Source organism: Pristis pectinata, chromosome 11, assembly GCF_009764475.1.
Source record: "Pristis pectinata isolate sPriPec2 chromosome 11, sPriPec2.1.pri, whole genome shotgun sequence".
Lineage (NCBI taxonomy): Eukaryota > Metazoa > Chordata > Chondrichthyes > Rhinopristiformes > Pristidae > Pristis > Pristis pectinata.
In genome coordinates, this window is record NC_067415.1 from 61,567,165 (window position 1) to 61,590,156 (window position 22,992).

The 22,992-nt window shown below is 41.0% G+C and overlaps 1 protein-coding gene across 1 annotated transcript in view; it reads left to right on the top strand.

The window, feature by feature from the left end:
* LOC127575658 (nectin-3-like) overlaps window positions 1-22,992 on the top strand; it is a 58,944-nt gene that overhangs the window by 24,068 nt on the left and 11,884 nt on the right. Inside the window, 2 exon segments of the mRNA XM_052025546.1 lie at window positions 4,669-4,786; window positions 19,428-19,579. Coding sequence (XP_051881506.1) covers window positions 4,669-4,786; window positions 19,428-19,579 — 270 coding nt within the window.

The following is a 22,992-nucleotide window of genomic DNA, read 5'->3' on the forward strand; positions in this document are numbered from 1 at the left end:
TTTCTCTTCCATTCTGATTTGTCTTTATTTATATTTCCTTCAACAGATCAGCTGCATTTAACAAGCCTTTGCGACCCTCTCTCAGCCAGTGCCAGTACCTTCTATGTCATTTAGTTTCTCTTAGTTTCCACCCTACCATAGACTTCCCCTTTTGTTCTCCCTACTCCTTCTTTCTTCTCTACAACCTAAAGCATCCATATTCTCATTCTGATGAAGGGTCATCAACCTGAAATATTAACTGTTTCTCTGTCCACAGATGCTGCTTGACCTGTTGAGTGTGTCCAGTGTTTTTATTACCTTGATGTAATTATCTGGGCCACATACAAGCTGTAGATCTTGGAAAGGATAGTTTTGAGTGTGAGGTCTGGAGAATATTCTTCTCATCAAAGTGAAAGTCAGATAAATTTGTAAGTTGTTTTAGTACAACACATCCAGTCGCAGGGTTAAGTTTATACTGATCAACAATGTGCATTAATGCACATCAGTAGGGCAGCCACTACATTGTGTGTTTCATATTCATTTTTCATATCCTGTGCCAGATATTTACAATTTTACTCAGGCAAGCCACACAATACTATTGGAAGTTGGACTGAGAGTGCCAAAACACACAAACTCCAGAGACTAAAGATTCTGTCTGGTTATCTTTCCTTGAAGGACAACCCCCTCCCCTCCCCCATCACACCATCCTAGAAATCTGTCCAAAGAAATGTGTCCATTAACCTGCAAATGTTTCCAAAAGAAATCCTAGAAATTTGCTCAGCTCCACTCCAATTACAAGTATATGCTTTCTTGGCCAGAAAAATCAGATCTGTACAGACTATTCCAAATGGAATTTTGATGGAGGATTGAGTAAGATTTGTTCTGAAATACTCTTGCTATAAAGGCCAATGTATTTTTTGCCTTCCTGATTTTTGCTGTATCTGCATGTTAACTTTGAGTGTTGTTTACAAGTGTGCCCACATCCCTATAAACATTAACTCTTTTCAATAATTCACCGTTTAAAAAAACCCTATTATTCTTTATTTTGTATCAAAGGTCTCATTTCCCATTTTTCTACATTATATTCTATCTGTGTTGATCTCGCCCACATCCTCCTCCTCCTCCCAACTCTTTGTCTACTTGGTTTTAAATTTGGATAAATTACACCTAGTCATCTCATCCAAATCATTGATATTGATTGTTAACAGCTGGCACCTCGGCAATGTTCCCTGTAGTATCTCAAGTCACAGCCTTCCCATCTGAAGATGATTGTTTTTTTTACCTAATTTTAGTTTTCTGTCTGTTATCCAATAATCAAACCACTCCCAATTATCCTCAATCCCATATGCTCTAATTTTGTTTAATGACTCAGTACGTGACAACTTATTGAAGGACTTACTCAAGGTCCAAGTACATCAAATCCACTGTTTTACCCTTGCTAATTCTTCTAGTTACAACCTCAAAATAACTTTCATAGATCCATCTCCCTAATCCTGCAATTATTTTATAAATACCCTTTTACCTCTTGATTGCAGCATTTTTACCTGCTATTAAAATTGGACTAACTGTGATCCCACTTTTTAGTCTCCCTTTTGACATTTTAGATTTCTATTTGCTGCGTTCTAATTTGTGGGAATGCATTGTAAAACTATGGAATTTTAGTGGATGCACTGGTTGTCATATTCTTTTCTCCACTGACACCTCTTTCAAAACCTTGAAATGCACTTCCCATGCAGGGAGTGCAACAACCTGCCTTTTCACCTGTTCTCTTCCCACTACCTAGGGACCCAAACAGTCTTTCCAGGTGAGGTAGCAATTCATTTAAACTTCTTCCAATTTAGTGTGGTGTATTTGATCCTCAAAATGTGTATTCCTCTATATTGGGGGTGATCTTGAACTTCTAGTTGTCTGTTACTTTAATTCTGCATTCTATTCCCAACCTGATTTATCAGTCTGTGGACTCCTACACTCTTATAATGAAGAACAACACCTCACCACCTTCCTGGGTGTATTTGCAGCCTTCTGGACCAGCTATCAAATTTAACAATTTCAGGTGACCCACTTCCTCTGTATCAGAGCTGACCATATATAATATTGACCATTTTTCTCTCTCCACTAGCATGGTTATTTCCCACAGCTCTGCATTTTATACCTTTTACATTTTCTTATATATTAGATGGCATCATCAACAGCTTATCACCTCAGCCTGTCAGAGAGATCCCTATTGTCCTTTCCATCCCTTTCCCATCTTCTGTACAATTTAAAACTTTTCTCTTTTTCTCAGTTCTGATGAAGGGTCTCAAACTTGAAAGATTAACTGTTTCTCTTTTCACCACTGCTGCCTGACCTATTAAATGCTTCAGGCATTTTCTGTTTTTATTTATGAAGTGTTATTGGGTCCTGGCCTGACCCCCATTAGTGTCTCTGCTTTTTATACCAATGCTAATTTCTTTCATCTTTTCATCCCATCTAAACCTGTTGTTCTCCACTATTTTGGAGTCACTAGTTTCCTCCTATATGAAGACCATAGACTCAAGGCCCTTTGGTGCAACATGTCCATGCCCATCTAAGCCTTTGTCTGCATTTGACCTATATCCCTCCTGAATCTTTTCTATCCATGTACCTGTCCAAATGTTTGAGTTAAATTCCATCTGCCATTCCTTTGCCCACTTTCCTGGTTGATCAATGTCATGTTGTAACCTTAGACAACTGTCTTCATATATGACAAACAACAGGGGACCAAGCACCAATCCCTGCAGCATAACGCTGGTCACGTACGTCCAATCTGAAAAGCCACCCTGCATTACCACTCTCTGCCTCCAACCACAAGCCAATTTTGTAGCCAGTTGCCAAGTTCATGTTAGATTCCATGTGTTCTCACCTTCTGGACCAGCCTGCCATGCAGGTTCTTTCAAAGGCCTTGCTAAAGTCCATGGAGATGATGACTACCACCCTGCCCTCATCAATCCTCTTGGTCACCTCTTTAAAAATACTAAATCAAATGTGTGAGACATGATTTTCCATGCACAAAGCAATGCTGATTATGCCTATTCAAAAGCAATGCTGATTATCTCTATTCAGTCCTTGCCTTTCCAAATGCAAATAAATCATTCCTCTCAGGATCTCCTCCAGTAACTTTCCCACTACTGATGTAAGTGACTTGTCTTTAGGGCCCTTCTTAAATAGACACATCAAGTTATACAACGTGGAAACAGGCCCTTTGGCCCAACCACTCCATGCCGACCAAGGTGCCTTCCTGTGCTTGTCCCATATGCCTGCTCGGCCCACATTGCTCTAAGCTATTCCTATCCATGAACTTAAATATCTTTTAAATGTTGTAATTGTACCTACCTTCACCACTTCTTCTGGCAGCTTGTTCCATATACCCACTGCCCTCTGTGTGGAGGGGGGGTGGGGAAAACTTGTCTTTATAAGGTCCCTTTTAAATCTGTCTCCTCTCACCTTTAACCTCTGCCCTCTAGTTTTAGATTTTCATACCCTGGGGAAAAGAATATGACCACCCACCTTACCTATGTCCTTCATGATTTTTTAAATCTCTATAAGGTTGTCTGTCAGGGAAAATTGTCCCAGTTTATCCAGTCTTTCCTTATAACTCAAGTTCCGGCAACATCCTCGTGAAACTTTAAGGTACAATTAGTAAAATGCACATTATAATTTGCTTCTGGCTTTTGGAATATGTATTAATGATGATAGTGAAGAAATTTGCAGATGATAGAAAAATTAACCATATATTTGGTGAGGAATAAAGCTTTAGATTGCAGGACGATATTGATATCTGGTCATTTGGATAGCAAAATAGCAAATGGAATTTACTACAGAAAGTTTTGAGGTATTAGTTTGAGGGAGGTGTAACAAAGCAAAGGAATACACAGCAATGAGACTATATCAAATGGTGTGGAGTAGCAAAGGGACCTTGGAACAAGTGTTCAAAGATCCTTTAGCATTGCTGGACAGGTGAATCCACAATTCTTTATTTGCTGTGGCCTCGGATACAAGAATGGTGCGAGGAGGTTAAATCAGAAATGTATACAATAACACGAGGACTACCACTGAGTGCTGAATGCAGTTCTGGACGTCACATTTCAGGAAAGATGAAATGGCACTAGGAAAAGATTCAAGGGAGATTTATGAGGACTTTGCCAAGTTTGGAAAATGTTAGCAGAAAAGATGGAATAAGCTAGAGTTGTTTTTGCAACAGAGTAGGCTGAGGGGAGATTTATTTAAGGTGTATAAAATTATTTGGGGCCCAGATAGAGTAAATAGCAATTTCCTTTTACTGAACTTCTTTTAAAAAAAAAATCTGGAGGAATTGATTTAAAGTAATTGGTGGAAGACAGGTTAATGTGAATATTTGATAAAATTGAAGTTTTATAACAAGTGAATGTAGAGTGATTATGGTATGGGTATCTATTGAAAATGAGTGTTTTTGACTTACGGGAAAATCAGCTAATCGACAGTACTCGGGAATGGAACAGTTGTGTAACCTGGGGACTGCCTGTACGTGTAATGACAAAGTTCTCTGGAACACTGAAACACAAACTAATGCTATAATTTGGGTGAAATTGTTGTCATTATTATGAATCCAGAGAGGGCCCGTGATTATAACTGTCTAGTACATAATGGAGGACATGTCAGTTTCAATAGTCAATGTACCATGGTTTGTTCCAGATGCACCTGAAGTAACTATGATGGGATATGATGGAAACTGGTTTGTTGGAAGGCAAAATGTGCAACTCAAATGTAAAGCTGATGCAAACCCATCACCTTCTGCATACATATGGAGCAGGTATGTATGACTAATTTTCAAATATGAAGATTGAATACAAAAGTAACTGAACAGTCAATTGTGATTTATATCTAATGAATGCCCTGTAGCTTATGGGTGACCTTGATGAGTGAGTTAGAATTAATGCCTTGGCTTTCTTGTATTCCTTGAGTTGCGATGAAAGGACATTACACTTAAATGTTAGCTCTCTTTCTATCACCATGTTGACATTCTGATAGTTTGTAGTTTCGCAACTACAAATTAGATTTATGAATTAGAGACTATAACAAACATTTCTGTAGTTTGAATGTGAATAAAAAAGACAGCAAGATCTGTAAGCATTCAGAACAAATATGTAATAATAATTAAAGCTGATGTGTGCAGAGCTTTAAAGCCAATGAAGTACAGCTATTGATAATATAAGAAAACTGACAGCTAAAATGTAGTGACCATGACCCAAAGCTTTTGCTGTGACAACATTAAAAGCTTCTGTATTAACAATAAAAAAAAAACTGATAAAACACTGTATAAGTTGGGAATGAGTGCCTTGGATTCTACTGAAATTATAAGTTAACTCGGTCGCTGAATCTTACAGACAGTAAAGAATAAATTCACACGTAGCTGCTCTAGTTAAAATATGTTATTATGATGACAATTTGTTGCTGAAGTTGGATGATAGCAAATTCTTCCAGCTGCCCTTTCCAGTTCCTTGCAAGTGAAATCTCAGGAACTTGTTTTCTTCCTTATAACCCCCACCATCCCCAACCTACTATTCTAGTTAAAGGAAATTTTAATACAACTATTCTACAATTATATGCCTAATGTAAAAAAAAATTGCTAATTAAAAGTAACTTTTTTCAATTAGAAAATTGTTAATGCTGTGGCATTGTATTCACTATTTGATCAAAATTTGTAGCTATTAACTGTGGCTCAGTAAGTTTGCCCTTAACTCTTTTGGAATGTTGGGTTACAGCCTCTCTCGAGACATGAGTGAAAGGTCTCAAATGACCCTCCAGGATAGCGCTGTGAGAGTGCTGCATTGTCAGAAGTCGCTGGAGCTTTGGGGCAGTAGCCACTGCCAGCTATGCCATTGTGCTAAATTTATGAATCTATCTTATTTCATTAAATATGGATTGAACGGGTAGAGGGAGTATGTTTCTTCCCCATCATCCTCAATTACTTAACTTAAAAATATAATTCGCTTTCTTCCCTTCTCATTGTTTATAATTATTTTTTTATATGAAAGCCCATTAAAGGCTTTGAACCAGGTGATGCTATACAGGCAATGCTGCATTAATTCATTAGCATCTATATTGTGCTTGAAAGGATTAGTTCCTAAGCTTCAACGTAGTCATGGAAAAAGATTAGGTTGGTCCTTAAGAGAAAGTCCCCTCAGGGACCAAATGGGTAATCTTTGTGTAGAGACAAGGATATGAGCGGGGTCCTAAATGAATACTTCATTGGTATTCACCAGGGAGAAGCATGGGAAGGCTGTCCCCCTTGTTCAAGGAGGGCAGTACGAATAAGACTGAAAACTACAGGCCAGTGAGCCTTGCATCAGTGGTAGGAAAGTTGGGGAGAAGAATTTGAGGGACGGGATTTATGTTCGCTTTGAAAGGCAGGGACTGATTAGGAGGAGTCAGCATAGTTTTGTGAGAAGGGATGACGTCTCACCAATCTGAGTTTTTCTCAGGAGGTAATTGATGAAAGCAATGCAATAGACATGGTTTATGTGGGCTTTGGTTAAGGCTTTTAACAAGGTCCCACATAGTAGGCTAGTCCAGAAATATAAGGTGCATGGGATCCAAGACATGTTGCACACTGGGTCCAAAATTGCCTTGGAGATGGGAGGCAGTGGGTAATGGTGGATGGAGTGTTTTTCTGACTAGAAATCTATAACGAGTGGGTACCGCGGGAATCGGTACTGGGGCCTTTGTTGTGTGTAATATGTGTAAAAGACTGGGATGAGAACATAGGTCACTGATTAGTAAGTTTGCAGATAACATGAAAATTGGTAAAGTTGTGGATAGCTATGAACATTGTCTAAGTATACAGTCAGATGTAGATCAGTTGGAAAGTTCAGTGGAGTGGTGCTAGATAGACAATGGGGTCAAATTGGCTTCCTCCTTTTTCTTAGGTCCCTGAATCCATCTGTAGGTATGGCTCTGATATTGAAACTACATATATATAACAGCTTTCAAAACAAAAGTCCTCGGTTAATACCGTACCTGACATTCACTTTTCTACTTAATTGGCCAAGAAGATGTATGAGAATCTTGGTAATGGGTGTTTTGAATTGAGTCGGTGGAGACAATATCCAGTATTGTAAAAAGTGAAAGTAATCAATTATGGTGTGTGTTTAGAATCTCATTGTCGTAGAATCATCCAGCACAGAAACAGGCTCTATGGCACGCCATGGTCCATGCCAACCATCAAGTACCCCCATCTAGACTAATCCAATGTATCATTGTTTTTTTTATGCCTTGGCAATTCAAGTGTTCATCCAGATGAATGATGTGAGAATACCTGCCTCTGCCACCTACTCGGGCAGTGTGTCCAGATTCCAACCACCCTCTGGTGAAAAAAGTTCAAACTCAGACCAGCTCTAAAGCTCTTATCCTAATCTTAGGTTATAGACACCTCTGCTATGGAGAAAACTTTCCCACTGCCTTCTCTATCAATGCCCACCTTAGTTGTAAATATCTCAGGTCTTCCCTCATCCTCCTCTGCTCTAACAAAAATAAACCCCAGCCTATCCAGTTTTCCTCATAACTGAAATGGTCACCCCCGGACAATATCCTGATAAATTTCCACTGCACCTTTTCAAGTACAAACCCAGAAATATCTGCTCCAGTCTACTTTTGTCAGATCCTGTTTATTGAAATCAGCCATCCTCCCAATTTAGGAGCACAGAACAGGCTCTTCAGTAATCTGAGTTCAGCAATCTGCCGAAATAGCTAATCCCTTCGACCGACAAAATGCTCATGTCCCTCCATTTTTCCTCTCATTCATATGCCCATCCAAACCCCTCTTAAAAAGCCCCCAATGAATTTGCCTCCACCACCCTATCAGGTAATGCATTCCAGGCATCCACCACTCTGAGTAAAAAAAAAGCATACCCCTATCGTCTGTTCTGATCCTACCCCCTCTCACCTTGAATGCAAGTCCTCTGGTATTGGATTGCTCTGTAATGGGGAAAAAAGATGTTGCTTGTCCACCCTATGTATGCCCCTCATAATTTTATACACTTCCAACAGATCACCCAACTTGATCTCTGGACCACCCTTATCCCTCTCTATAACTACCTTGAATTTTAGAATAATGGTCACTGCCCTCAAAATGCTTACCAATGATACTTCAGCTACTTGTCCAGCTTCATTTCCTAAAATTAGATCTAGTACTTCCTTTTCCTGTAGTATGTCCATCTTCATACTGGTTTCAACAGGTTCTCTTGAATGCACTTTAGATTCTTTTAGAGATGTAACATGGAAGTCCTTTGACCACTGAGTCTGCGCTGACTATTAAGCACCCTTTTAAAACTATCCTACATGAATCCCATTTTTTTTTATTTTCGCCACATTCCCCATCAACTGTCCTAACAAATGAAGAGCAACTTAGAGGCCAGTTAACCTACCAATCTGCACCATGAAGTTGCAGGGAGAGCATGCCAATCCATGCAGACAGCACCTGAGCCAGTGGCGGGAGGGCTTCATGTTTCTGGACAATTGGGCTTCCTTCCAGGGAAGGTGGGACCTGTTCTGACAAGATGGTTTGCACCTGAACTGGAGAGGGACTAACATACTTGCAGGTAGGTTTGCTAGTGCTGCTCTGGGGGGGTTTAAACTATATTTGCAGGGGGAGGGAACCAAGAGTGTTAGAGCAGATAGTGAGGTGGAGGAGGATAAAGGTCTGCATGTATAGACAGAAATCAAAGGTTTGTACATGATAGAAATGTTCTCAGGTGCATCTATTTCAATGCAAGGAATATTGGTAGGTAAAACAGATGAGCTTAGGGCGTGGATTGGCAAATGGGATACAACATCATTGCTATAGTGAGACTTTGTTGCAGGAGGGGCAGGATGTTCCAGGGTTCAGACGTGATGGAGGGATGAAAGGGGGAGGAGTGGCATTACTAGTCAGGGAAATATCATAGCTGTGCATAGACAGGACAGTCCCAGAGGGCTCGTCTACAGAGGCCATATGGGTGGAGCTGTGGAACGGGAAAGGTGTGACCACACTAATAGGGGTTGTATATAGACTGCCCAATAGTCAGAGATTTAGAGAAGCAAATCTGTGGAGAAATAGCAGACCAATGTAAGAAACTGAAATTTGTAATAGTAGGGGATTTTGACTTTCCACATATTGACTGGGACTCCCACACTGTGAAAGGGGCTGGATGGCTTGGAGTTTGTCAAATGTGTTCAGGAAAGTTTTCTAAATCAACATAAAGAGGTACCAACGAGAGAGGATGCAATACTTGATCTCCTGTTAGGGAAACAGACAGGTCAGGTGACAGAAGTATGTGTAGGTGAACATTTTTGGTCCAGTGACCATAATGTCATTAGTTTCAAGTTATTCATGGATAAGGATAGGTCTGGTCCTCAAGTTGAGGTTCTAAATTGGAGAAAGACCAATTTGTGGAAATGAGAAAGGATCTAGGAAGAGTGGATTGGGATAAGTTGTTTCACAGACTGGAGGCCTGTGACTAGTGGTGTGCCTCAGGGATCTGTGCTGGGTCCATTGTTGTTTGTTGTCTATATCAATGATCTAGATGATGTGGTAAATTGGATCAGCAAGTTGCTGATGACACTAAGATTAGAGGTGTTATGGACAGCGAGGAAGGCTTTCAAAGCTTGCAGAGGGATCTGGACCAACTGGAAAAATGGGCCAGAAAAATGGCAGATGGCATTTGATGCAGACAAGTGTGAGGTGCTGCATTTTGGAAGGACAAATCAAGGTAGGACATACACAGTAAATGGTAGGGCAGGGTAGACAGGGTTGTAAAGAAGGCTTTTGGCATCCTGGCATCATAAATCAAAGTATTGAGTATAGGAGTTGGGATGTTATGGTGAGGTTGTATAAGACACTGGTGAGGCCAAACTTGGAGTATTGTGTGCAGTTCTGGTCACCTAACTATAGGAAGGATATCAGTAAGATTGAACGGGTGCAGAGAAGATTTACTAGAATGTTGCTGGGTCTTCAGAAGTTGAGTTACAAGGAAAGATTGAACAGGTTAGGACTTTATTCCTTGGAACGTAGAAGAATGAGGGGAGATTTGATAGAGGTTTACAAAATTATGAGGGGTATAGACAGAGTAAATGCGAGTAGGCTCTTTCCACCTAGATTAGGAGAAAGAGGTACCAGAGGAAAATGGCTTTAGGGTGAAAGGGGAAAGGTTTAGGGGAACTTCTTCACTCAGAGAGTGGTGGGAGTGTGGAACGAGCTGCCATCTGATGAGGTAAATGTGGGCTCACTCTCAAGTTTTAAGAATAAATTGGATATATACATGGACGGAAGAGGTCTGGAGGGTTCTGGAGGGCAAGTCAATGGACTAGCGGAATAAAGTTTCGGCACAGACTAGAAGGGCTGAATGGCTTGTTTTCTGTGCTGTAGTGTTCTATGTTCTATGAGCTGTGCCACCTTCTAAGCCTTTCACAGTATGGCAATCCCAGTTAATATTGGGGAGGAGTCTTTCAAGATATCCTCCCTTATTCCAGCAGTGGTGGTCTCCTTAATCAAAATTGCAATGCCCTCTCCTCTTCTACTTTCTTACCTGTTGTACTTGAAGATTCTGTGCTCTTGGATGTTGATTTGTCAGTCCTGCCTGCCCTTCTCTGATTGCAATCTCAGCTTTGGGTAACTAGGAGGCAATTAAATTGTAAACAGTCATATTAAACCTTAGGCAATGGTTAAGAAGGGATTGGAATTGATGACAATTTTTTTTTTTGTGGAAGGAGAAAAAAATAATGTCTTTGGTCTTCCTGGGGTTTAAGTGAGGGAAATTTCGGATTGATCTTAAACATCAAACAATTAATTGAACAGCACAAGTGAACTAAAGTAATCAGGAGGCATTGGAGAGTGTTAGAGTAAGATGTTTTCTTCAGATAATGTCATGAGACTCCATGTAGAAGCAGAAAAGAAGTTCAACAATAATTGAGGCTTGATATGGAAAAAGGGATTATCAACAGTTTATATTGATATGAGAAGAACTAGAAACAATTGAATTGGTAAAACTAGAACCAAGTGAGGATGGGAAGATGAAAAGGACCAATACTGATGGAATACTTCTGCTGAGGGTCTTTATGATTTTGAAATCAAGATCTGAGGAGAGGGTTTCATTTATTGGATCTTAAATTTCACATGCATAGCAAGTAATAGGACGTAAATAGAATTGGGATAGGCCATTCAAGCTTGTCGCTCCTCAGCCATTCAGTAAGATTGTGGTTGAGTGCAGGAAAGTGGTCTGGGAGTCTTTTAAAATTATAAATTCCTATGTTTTGTCTTGATTTATTCTGGGAAATACTAGAATTGAACCTCACGTTCTCTCTCATTTGTTCCTGTGTAATCTAAATATTTGTTCCTTGGGCTTGTACTTTGTAATTGAGTTCAAGAGCCGCGAGGTAATGTTGCAGCTCTATAGAACTCTGGTTAGACCACACTTGGAGTATTGTGTTAGTTCTGGTTGCCTCATTATAGGAAGGATGTGGAAGCTTTGGAGAGGGTACAGAGGACATTTACTGGGATGTTGCCTGGATTGGAGAGCCGTCTTATGAGGATAGGTTGAGCAAACTAGGCTTTTCTCTTCGCGAGAGAAGGAGAATGAGAGGTGACTTGATAGAGGTGTACACGATGATAAGCGGCGATAGATTGAGTGGACAGTGAGACTTTTTTCCCAGGCGAAAATGGCTAACATGAGGGGGCATAATTTTATGGTGATCGGAGGAAGGTATAAGGGGGATGTCAGAGGTAAGTTTTTTTTTACAGAGTGGTGGGTGCATGGAACGCACTGCCGGCAGAAGTTGTAGAGGCAGATACATAGGACATTTAAGAGATTCTTGGATAGCCACATGAATGATAGAGAAATGGGAGGGAATGGTTAACATTTGGGAGGAAGGGTTAGATGGATATTAGAGCAGGATAAATGTTGGCACAATATATGGGCCAAAAGGCCTGTACTGTGCTGTAATATTCTATAATTCTCACAGTTGAAGTTGAGAGCTAGAATATTTCATTTCATGATTGATCTGTGACCTAACTCTGTTTATCCATCCTTTTACTAACACCTTAATAACTTAGGTTACAAAAAACTCAGGCTTGAAATTAACAGTTGACCTAGCATCTGTTGTCAATTGTTGAAGAGAATTCTAAATTTCTGCCACTCTCTGTATTAAAAGTAAAACTAACCTTATTCCTAAAGGATTGGCTTTGATCTTTAAGACTGATCAATCAGGGCCTAAACTTCCTCATCCATAAATCCATCAATTCCCCTTGATATTCAATTCTGCTTCAGATACTACTCAGCTGCAATATGTTAATATTAATCTTGTTTCAAAGTATACATCATAAATTTTGAAAGGAAGAGTGACACCAAAATAAGTGTACTTAAGAGCATGTATCAAACCCTTTTGAGGCTTGCTTCATATCAAATCTTGAGGTTAACCCCTCCCTCAATTAATTGGGCTTCTTCACAAACCTACTGGATTTAACACATTTCACCTGTTTGGTTCCAAGAACAATTTTCTTTTGCCATGTTGGAAAAAGGATGTTACACTACCACATTGTTTAAGCTCCAAGAGAAATTTTATAGTTATGCCAGTTTATTTTTTCCTCAGTTTTTTTTATATCTTTGTGTTGATTCAACCCAGATTATGCACTGTAGTTACTAGAAATTAGAGGTGGTAAGGATGAATTTCTCCACCTGCTGTGAAAAAGTTTTGAATATTGTAGTCGTGCAACAATAAAAATTATTGTTCCAACATAAGACTCTACTATTAGTAAATTTATATTTTTGGATAAACAATCGAGCAACTATCATTCCATACAAGCGTCCCTCATGATGGCTGTCTGTATTATTTGTTCAGTCAATTGTGTACGCTTGAGAAAAATCTATCTTGTCATTTATAACAATTTTTTAAAGAAGTGCACTTGCTGTATTTTTTTTTACTCTGGTTGCTTCTGGAGATTTGTGTTCAAAAAAGCATCCTTAGCAGCATTACAGTATCATAAAACAAATTTTGACAAGGAAACACATAAAGAAATGGAGTAGATAACCGCAATCCTATTTTGAGAAACTTCTTCAAGGGAGATGAGGTAATAGACAGAGGCTTAGAGTTGTAACTTTTGGGCTTTGGGCCCAGACAGCTGATGACCTGTCCCCTTTGATAGTGTAATTAAAATCCAGGCTCACTAGAGGAGTACAGGAATCTCAAAATATAGCTCTGGAGAAGGTTTACAGAAATTTGAGAACAAAATCTAAAACTGAGGCATTTCTGGACTAAAAGCTTTTATAAATCGGCATCATGGCCAGCACAGTCATTATTAGATTTTTCTTAAGTGTACATAATTGACTGAACAAATAATACGAACAGCCATCACGAGGGATGCTTGTATGGAATGCTAAATGCTCGATTGTTTATCCAACAATATAAATTTACCAATTGTAGAGTCTTGTGTTGGAACAATAATTTTTATTGTTGCACGACTACAATATTCAAAACTTTTCACAGCAAGTGGAGGAATCATCCTTACCACCTCTAATTTCTTGTAACTACAGTGCATAATCTGGTTGGATCAAACAAAACTGAGGAAAAATATAAACTGGCATAACTATAAATTGCTCTTGGAGCTTTAACAATGTGGTAATGTAACATCCTTTTCCAACATGGCAAAGGCCTGTTTCTGTGCTGGACTGTTCTATGTTCTTAAATCAGCTTTCATAGAAATAGTGGGTGAAATAGCTTTGGTGCAAGTTAGCATGTGGACAACGGGGTTTTTGTTGAGTTCAAGTTTGAGAGGTAACAAAAGCAAGAGGTAACAAAAAAAGGATAAAGGGTCCAATAGCAGATCTGACAGGGCAAATTCAGTCAGTGTAAAGCAGTGCAACTAGGTGGTCTTGGTGATTAGAGTAGTTTTGTGCTCAGGGGCTCACCTCTTGTGTAAGATACCAGAATTGTGGATGTTCTTCCCATTATCTCATTGGAGGAAATTCCACTTGCCTAGTATTGAATATCAGACAAGTAGTGTAACAAATCAGATTGGAGGAAATTGCTCCTAGTATAGGTGGGTGGTAGAATCTGGGGTGAGTTGATGAAAATGTGGGGGGAATAGATTTCAGGGAAAAGTGGAGAAAGGGATTGCTCTGTGAGCTAGCACTTGATGAGATGAATCCCCTCCTTGTTTTGAGAAATAACGGAAATACGTGGAAGATTGAACCAGCCAAGGCTTGTCCTGTCCACTTGGAAGATGGGAAATGTGTTGGATGAAGGTGGGTCAATTGCATCAGATCTTGTAGACAAGATCTTGTAGTCACTGTGGTCACAGTCTCTTGTAATTTGTAGCTCTGATAAGGAGCTTTACAGTATTATGGCAGCACCTGTTTTGAGCAATCATGTAGGGGGTTACAGGAAAGAATGTGGTGCAGTGGCACAGCTAATACAGTAACTGCCTCACAGTGCCAAAGACCCCTGGTTCAATCTTGACTTTGGTGCAGCCTGGGTGGAGTTTGCAGGTGTTTCCTGTGACCACGGGAGTTTCTTCCAGATGTTCTGATTTTCCCCCCACATCCCAAACGTGCTGATTGGTGGGTCATTTGACCACAATAAATTGCCCTGAGTGTCCAGATGAGTAGTAGAATCTGGGAGAGTTGAGAATGGAAAGAAGATTTTAAAAGAATGCAATTAGTGTAAAATGGATGTTTTATGGTTGGTGCTGACTTGGGTGAAAGGGCCAGTGCTCTATATCTCAATGTGTGGACTTGGAAGGTAGCAGTGTAGAAAGGAAAGGTTAGAGACAGGGCAGTCACTTGTAAGACGGGGTCATGGGTGGATTTTTTTGAGAGGTGTTATGATTACACTTTAATAAAAGAGAGATTATTACCTGAGGAAAGGAAACAGTTTCTACTATATTGGCATGGGACCCAACAAAGGAAGTTGGATGTTCACCAGTTTGGTAGGAACAGAATCAAATAGCATTATGCCTCAAGGTCATTTTACGGTCAAGATGAGCTTGGAGCAAGATGGGAGATGAGAGAGAACTAAGAAAGCAGATAATTCAGCTTTAAGCTGGGAAAGAAATTAAGTGAAATAGAATCATAGAGCAGTACAGCACAATACAGGCTCTTCGGCCCACAATGTTGTGCCGTCCTTTAAACCTTGCCTAAGACTGTCTAAACCCTTCCTCCCACATATCCCTCTATTTTAAATTCCTCCATATGCTCATCTAGCAATCTCTTGAATTTGAACAATGTACCTGCCTCCAACCACACCCCAGGCAGCGTATTCCATGCCCCAATCACCACTCTAGGTAAAAAAAAACCTCCCTCTATCTCCTTGAACGTCCCACCCATTACTACTTGTATTTAGCATTGGTGCCCTGGAAAGAGGCGCTGCTGTCCGCTCTATTCTATTCCTCTTGATATTTTGTATACCTCTATCATGTCTCCTCTCATCCTCCTTTTCTCCAAAGAGTAAAGCCCTAGCTCCTTTCCTCATAATGCATGGTTACCAGGTAGCATCCTGGTAAATCTTGTCTGCACCCTTTCCAACACTTCCACATCCTTCCTATAATAAGGTGACTAGAACTGGACACAGTACTCCAAGTGTGGTCTAACCAGTTTTGTAGAGCTGCATTATTACCTCATCGCTCCACGATTGTGAATGCTAACATCCCATAAGCTTTCTTAACTACCCTATCCACCTGTGAGGCAACTTTCAGGGATCTGCGGATATGAACCCCTAGATCCCTCTGCTCCTCCACACTACCCAGAATCCTGCCATTAACTTTGTACTCCACATTGGAATTTGTCCTTCCAAAGTGTACCACCTCACACTTCTCCGGATTGAACTCCATCTGCCACTTTTCAGCGCAGCTCTGCATCCTATCAATGTCCCTCTGCAATCTTCAACAGTCCTCCACACTATCCACAACACCACCAACCTTTGTGTCGTCTGCAAACTTGCCAACCCACCCTCCTACCACCTCATCCAAGTCATTAATAAAAATCACGAAAAGCAGAGGTCTCAGAACCGATCCTTGTCAGACACCACTAGTCACAGCTGTCCAATCTGAATGCATTCCCTCCACCACAACCCTCTGCTTTCTACAGCCAAGCCTCCCTGGATCCCATGCCCTCTGACATTCTGCAAAAGCCTACCAAGTGGAAACTTGTCAAATACCTTACTAGAATCATGTAGACCACATCCACTGCACTACCCTCATCATCTTCCTGGTCACCTCCTCAAAGAACCCTATCAGGCTTGTGAGACATGATCTGCCCTTCACAAAGCCATGCTCGCTGTCCTGATCAGACCATGATTCTCTAAATGCCCATAGATCCTATCTCTAAGAATCCTTTCCAACAGCTTGCCCACCACAGATGCAAGGCTCACTGGGCTATAATTCCCTGGATGATCCCTACTTCCTTTTTTAAATAAGGGGACAACATTTGCCACCCTCCAATCCTCTGGTACCATTCCCGTGGACAGCAAGGACTCAAAGATCCTAGCCAATGGTTCAGCAATTTCCTCCCTCGCCTTGCGGAGCAGCCTGGGGAGTATTCCGTCGGGCCCTGGGGACTTACCTGTCCTAATATTTTCTAACAGCTCCAACACATCCTCCCTCTTGATATCTACATGCTCCAGAACATTAACCTTACCAACACTGTCCTCAGTGTCATCAAGGCCCCTCTCCTTGGTGAGTACTGAAGAGAAGTATTCATTGAGGACCGTACCCTCTTCCACAGCTTCCAGGCATATCTTCCCACCATTGTCTCTAATCGGTCATACCTTACTCTTGTCATCCTTCTGCTCTTCACATAAGTGAGAAAAGCTTTGGGATTTTCCTTAACCCTACTCGCCAAGGCCTTTTCATGTCCCCTTCTTGCTCTTCTCAGCCCCTTCTTAAGTTCCTTTCTTGCTACCCTATATTCCTCAAGAGACCTATCTGATCCTTGCTTCCTAAACCTTATGTATGCTGCCTCCTTCTTCCTAACTAGTTGTTTCACCTCTCTCGTCACCCATGGTTCCTTCACCCTGCTATTTCTTCTCTGCCTCACCGGGACAAATTTATCCCTAACATCCTGCAAGAGGTCCCTGAACAACGACCACATCTCCATAGTACATTTCCCTTCAAAAATGTTATCCCAATTTACACTCGCAAGTCGTAGGCTTATAGCCACATAATTTGCCCTTCCCCAATTAAATATCTTCCTGTCCTCTTTGCTCCTATCCTTGTCCATGACAATGCTAAAGGTTAGGGAGTGGTGGCCACTGTCCCTCAAATGCTCACCCACTGATAGATCTGTCACCTGACCTGGAACATTACCTAATAGTAGATCTAATATGGCATTCCCTCTAGTCAGCCTGTCCACATACTGACAGAAATCCGTCCTGGACACACTTAGCAAACTCTACCCCGTATAAACCTTTGGTACTAAGCAGTGCCAGTCAATATTTGGGAAGTTGAAGTCTCTCATGATGATAACCCTATTATTCTTGCACCTTTCCAAAATCTGCCTCCCAATCAGTATCCTTGCTGCTACCAGGGGGCCTATAGAATACTCCCAGTAGAGTAACTGATTTTTTGTTCCTAACTTCCACCCATACTGACTCTAGGAAGGATCCTGCTACATTATCCACCCTTTCTGCAGCTGTAATAGTATCCCTGACCAGTATCGCCACCCCTCCTACTCTCCTCCCCTCCACTCTCCTCCCCCCATCCCTTTTGAAACACTGAAATCTAGGAATATTCAGTATCCATTCCTGCCCTGGTGACAGCCAACTCTCTGCAAGAGCTACAATATCATAGTTCCATGTACTTATCCAAGCTCTCAGTTCATCACCCTTATTCCTGATGATACTTGCATTTAAGTAAATGCACTTTAGCCCATCCACCTTTCTACTTTTATACCCTATACTCTGCTTCTCCTTTCTCAAAGCCTCTCTATAGGTTAGATATGACTTTACTCCATGCACTTCTTCCACTGACCTATCCCTCTGGTTCCCATACCCTTGTAAAACTAGTAGACTAGCAAACCTGCCTGCAAGGATATTGGACCCCATCGAGTTCAGGTGTAACCCATCCACTCTGTACAGGTCCCACCTTCCCCGGAAGAGATCCCAATGATCCAAAAATCTAAATCTTTGCCCCCTGCACCAAATCCTCAGCCACGTATTTGGCTGCCATCTCCTCCTATTCTTACCTTCACTATCACGTGGCACTGGCAGCAATCCTGAGATTGTTACCCTTGAGGTTCTGTTCTTCAGCCTTTTGCCTAGCTCCCTAAACTCCCTTTTCAGGACCTCATCCCCCTTCCTACCTATGTCGTTGGTACCAGCATGTACCACGACTTCTGTCTGCATTCTCTCCCACTCAAGAATGCTGTGGACCCAATCAGAGACATCCCGGACCCTGGTCCCTGGGAGGCAACATACCATCCGGGATTCTCGCTCATGTCCACAGAACCTCCTTCCTGTCTGTTTCCTTGACTGTCAAGTCCCCTATCACTATTGCCCTCCTCTTCTCCTCCCTTCCCTTCTGAGCAGCAGGACCAGTGCCAGAGACCTGGCTTCTGCCGCTTGATCTCTGTAGGTCATCCCCCTAGTCAGCATCCAAAGTGGAAAACCTGTTACTGAGGGGAGTGGCCTCTGGGGTCTTGTGCACTGTTCCCTTTCTTTTTCTCTCCCCTGACAGTTACCCATCTATCTGCCTCCTGGACCCTAGAAGTACCTGTTCTAAGGGGGGGTGACTGCCTCCTGATGCACAACATCTAAATATCTCTGTCCCTCCCCGATGCTCTGCAGTGTTTGAAGCTGTGACTCCAGCTCATCAATTCCGAACCGAAGTTCCTCCAGCCTTATGCACTTACTGCAGATGTGGTCACTGTGCACCACAGCAGGGTCCACTAGCTCCCACATCATGCAGCTGCAGCACATCGTCATGCCCTCCATCTGAACTAGTTTTTTTCCTACCTAGTTGTAGTCTACTTAAAAATATATAATAACAGTAAACCTTACCCTTACCAGCTACTCACCAGTGTTGTTGCAGATGGTCTCTGCCTCTTGATGCCGAAGAGAATAATAGATAAGTGGATCCCGCCTCGCCCTGTTACCACCTAAGGCCATTGAGCCAAACCCAATCACTCTGCTCCCTCACACTCAATGCCGCTCTGAATGCTGCCCGCTGGATGTGGCAGTCTTTTTAAACTGCTCGTGTGCTACCCGCTTGCGTCACACGCCTGCGCAGTCTTGCCCTGATATTTGGCACATTGGGTAAGGGAGGGTGAGGGAAGCTGCTTTGGTGGTTAAATGTATTTTTCCATCTTTTTGTAGGGTAATGGTGATCAATACAATGTTGCTCTTTTCTGAAGCATGTTGATGGAAGATCTGCGCTTCTACTGGTAAAAAAAATCATTGTAATTCTAATTAATGTCCTTTTAATTATCTAGGTTGGAAGAACAGCTACCAGAGGATTTGCAGATTGAAAATGATACTCTAACTTTCAACAGACCACTCAACCACAATGATTCTGGTATTTATATTTGTGAGGTAGTGAACATTCATGGACACAGAAAAAAACAAAAGGTTGTCCAGATAAAAGGTATGTTTTTTTTTATATATATGTATACAGTGGCATGCAAAAGTTTGGGCACCCCGGTCAAAATTTCTGTTGCTGTGAATAGTTTAAGTGAGTAGAAGATGAACTGATCTCCAAAAGTCATAAAGTTAAAGATGAAACATTCTTTTCAACATTTTAAGCAAGATTAGTGTATTATTTTTGTTTTGAACACTTTCAGAGTGAAAAAAGGAAAGGAGCACCATGCAAAAATTTGGACACCCCAAGAGATTTGAGCTCTCAGATAACTTTTACCAAGGCCTCAGACCTTCATTAGTTTGTTAGGGCTATGGCTTGTTCACAGTCATCGTTAGGAAAGGCCAGGTGATGCAAATTTCAAAGCTTTATAAATATTCTGACTCCTCAAACCTTGTCCCAACAATCAGCAGCCATGGGCAGCTGCCTAGCACTCTAAAAATTAAAATAAATGATGCCCACAAAGCAGGGGAAGGCTATAAGAAGGTAGCAAAGCGCTTTCAGGTAGCCGTTTCCTCGGTTTGTAATGTAATTAAGAAATGGCAGTTAACAGGAACGGTGGAGGTCAAGTTGAGGTCTGGAAGACCAAGAAAACTTTCCGAGAGAACTGCTCGTAGGATTGCTAGAAAGGCAAATCAAAACCCGTTTGACTGCAAAAGACCTTCAGGAAGATTTAGCAGACTCTGGAGTGGTGGTGCACTGTTCTACTATGCAGCGACACCTGCACAAATATGACCTTCATGGAAGAGTCATCAGAAGAAAACCTTTCACCACAAAATTCAGCATCAGACGTTTGCAAAGGAACATCTAAACAAGCCTGATGCATTTTGAAAACAAGTCCTGTGGACTGATGAAGTTAAAATAGAACGTTTTGGCCGCAATAAACAAAGGTATGTTTGGAGAAAAAAGGGTGCAGAATTTCATGAAAAGAACACCTCTCCAACTGTTAAGCACGGGGGTGGATCGATCATGCTTTGGGCTTGTGTTGCAGCCAGTGGCACGGGGAACATTTCACTGGTAGAGGGAAGAATGAATTCAATTAAATACCAGCAAATTCTGGAAGCAAACATCACACTGTCTGTAAAAACAAAAAGCTGAAGATGAAAAGAGGATGGCTTCTACAACAGGATAACGATCCTAAACACCTCAAAATCCACAATGGACTACCTCAAGAGGCACAAGCTGAAGGTTTTGCCATGGCCCTCACTTTCCCCCGACCTACACATCATCGAAAATCTGTGGATAGACCTCAAGAGCAGTGCATGCAAGACGGCCCAAGAATCTCTCAGAACTAGAAGCTTTTTGCAAGGAAGAATGGGCAAAAATCCCCCAAACAAGAATTGAAAGACTCTCAGCTGGCTACAGAAAGTGTTTGCAAGCTGTGATACTTGCCAAAGGGGGTGTTACTAAGTACTGACCATGCAGGGTGCCCAAACTTTTGCTTCGGGCCCTTTTCCTTTTTTGTTATTTTGAAACTGTAAAAGATGGAAATAAAAAAGTAATCTTAAAATATTAAAGAAATGTGTCATCTTTAACTTCATGCCTTTTGGAAATCAGGTCATCTTTTACTCGCTTAGCTATTCACAGTAACAGAAATTTTGACCAGGGGTGCCCGAACTTTTGCATGCCTCTGTACACCTTTGCATCTTGACCAACTTCATCTGAGTTATCTCTACATCACAACACATTTATTTTTAAGTTAGAATTTGCTATGTAAATGAAAGTACAATTGAACATTTCATAGAATCAAAAAAAGCCAGGTAATTTAAAACAGTGGCTTTCAAAAACATTGTTTTTCAGTTGAAGTTGTATATTTAGAGTGAAACTTGAGAGATGGCCTCTGGCTTTACTGCAACAATACTTAGGTTATCATTGATGGTCAGTAATGAGGATGACATCTAATATTACTATTCACTTTAAGCCAAAATGAAGTACATTGAATTAAGTAGAGTCTTATCCTGCAAAGAATGGAATGATTGATAGGGCAGGCTATACTTCCTGAACTGTGGCAAGTAAATTACTCAACCTATACTTTAGCTTTGATCTTTTGTTTCCTTTTATATTCGTATGTTTTTTTTAACTTGGTCATGGGATGTGAACTTCACTCAATGCCAGTACCTATTGTCCATCCCTAATTGTCCCTGAACTGTGCAGACAACTGAGATTCAACCATAATTGGTGGGTCTGGAGTCAGTTGTAGGCCACACCTGGAAAGAATGGCAAATCTCTATCCCTGAAAGACATTAGTGAACCATCTGGATCTTTATGACAATTTGGCAGTTTCAAGGTGATTGCTATTGAGACTTTTTTTTAAATTCAATATTTATTTAATTACTTGACTTTAAATTCCCTGGTTGCCATAATGAGATTCAAAGCCATGCCCCTGAATCTAGGTGAAATACTTTAGCTGCTGGTTCAGAAATGTAACTGTTGTGCTGCCATAAGAGTATAGTGGCTAAGTGTGCAACAGCAATCCATTATTGGAAAAAATATAAGCTACTAATGGTTCTTATTATCTAGAAACAACTATACCAGTTTCATACGTTATGGCTTTGAGAGCAAATCAAGATCTGTATCAATGAGTTGCTGATTTCTAATTTTTCCCCTTTTTGTAAACTGAATTAATATTTTTTAAAATGATGAAAGAGAGATTAGTTCATGATTGTAGAAGATGTGTCCAGGAAGTGGATAGCATAACACTTGAATTTATTTTGGGTGTTACTTGATGTCCAGGTACAGTTTGGTCTCTTTCCTAACAAAAGGTGCACGTCATAGAGGAAGTACAACATAAATTCACTAGATTATTATGCAGTTGTAGAATCGTACAACATGGAAACAGGCCATTCGGCCCACTATGTCCATATCAACCAGTGAGCACCTGTCTGTATTAATCCCATCTTCCAGCATTTGGCCCATTCCTAATATGCTTAGGAGATTTAAGTGCACATCTGGACAGTTCTTAAATACTGTCAGCGACTTTGCTTCCACCCTTCTCTTAGGCAGAACTCTACCTCAGAGTTGAGGTGGAAGATCAGCCATGATCTTAATGAATGGTGGAGAGCAGGCTTAAAGGACCAAGTGGCCTGCTGCTGCTCATATTTCTTATATTTAGTCAGAAACTTTGAATCTTAATCAACTTTGGTACCCAATGTAGGTGAGTAAAGGACATAACAATATACCTTGCACCTCCCAACTCCCAGCGCACTGTGCTGCTTGTTTTTCTCCCAGCCTTTACAGCTCCTCCTCCCCCGACCCTGCCTCATCTCTGTGCAGATCTGCCCAAGATATTTTTTGGGTTGATCAGCATCAGTCAGTCCTATAAAAGGACTTGCTCTTGTAAGAGAATTTTTTCATTGTAAGTTAGGTTTTCAGCAACTCAGTCTTGTTCTCCTGTGAAAGATGATCTGTATCCTAATTCGACT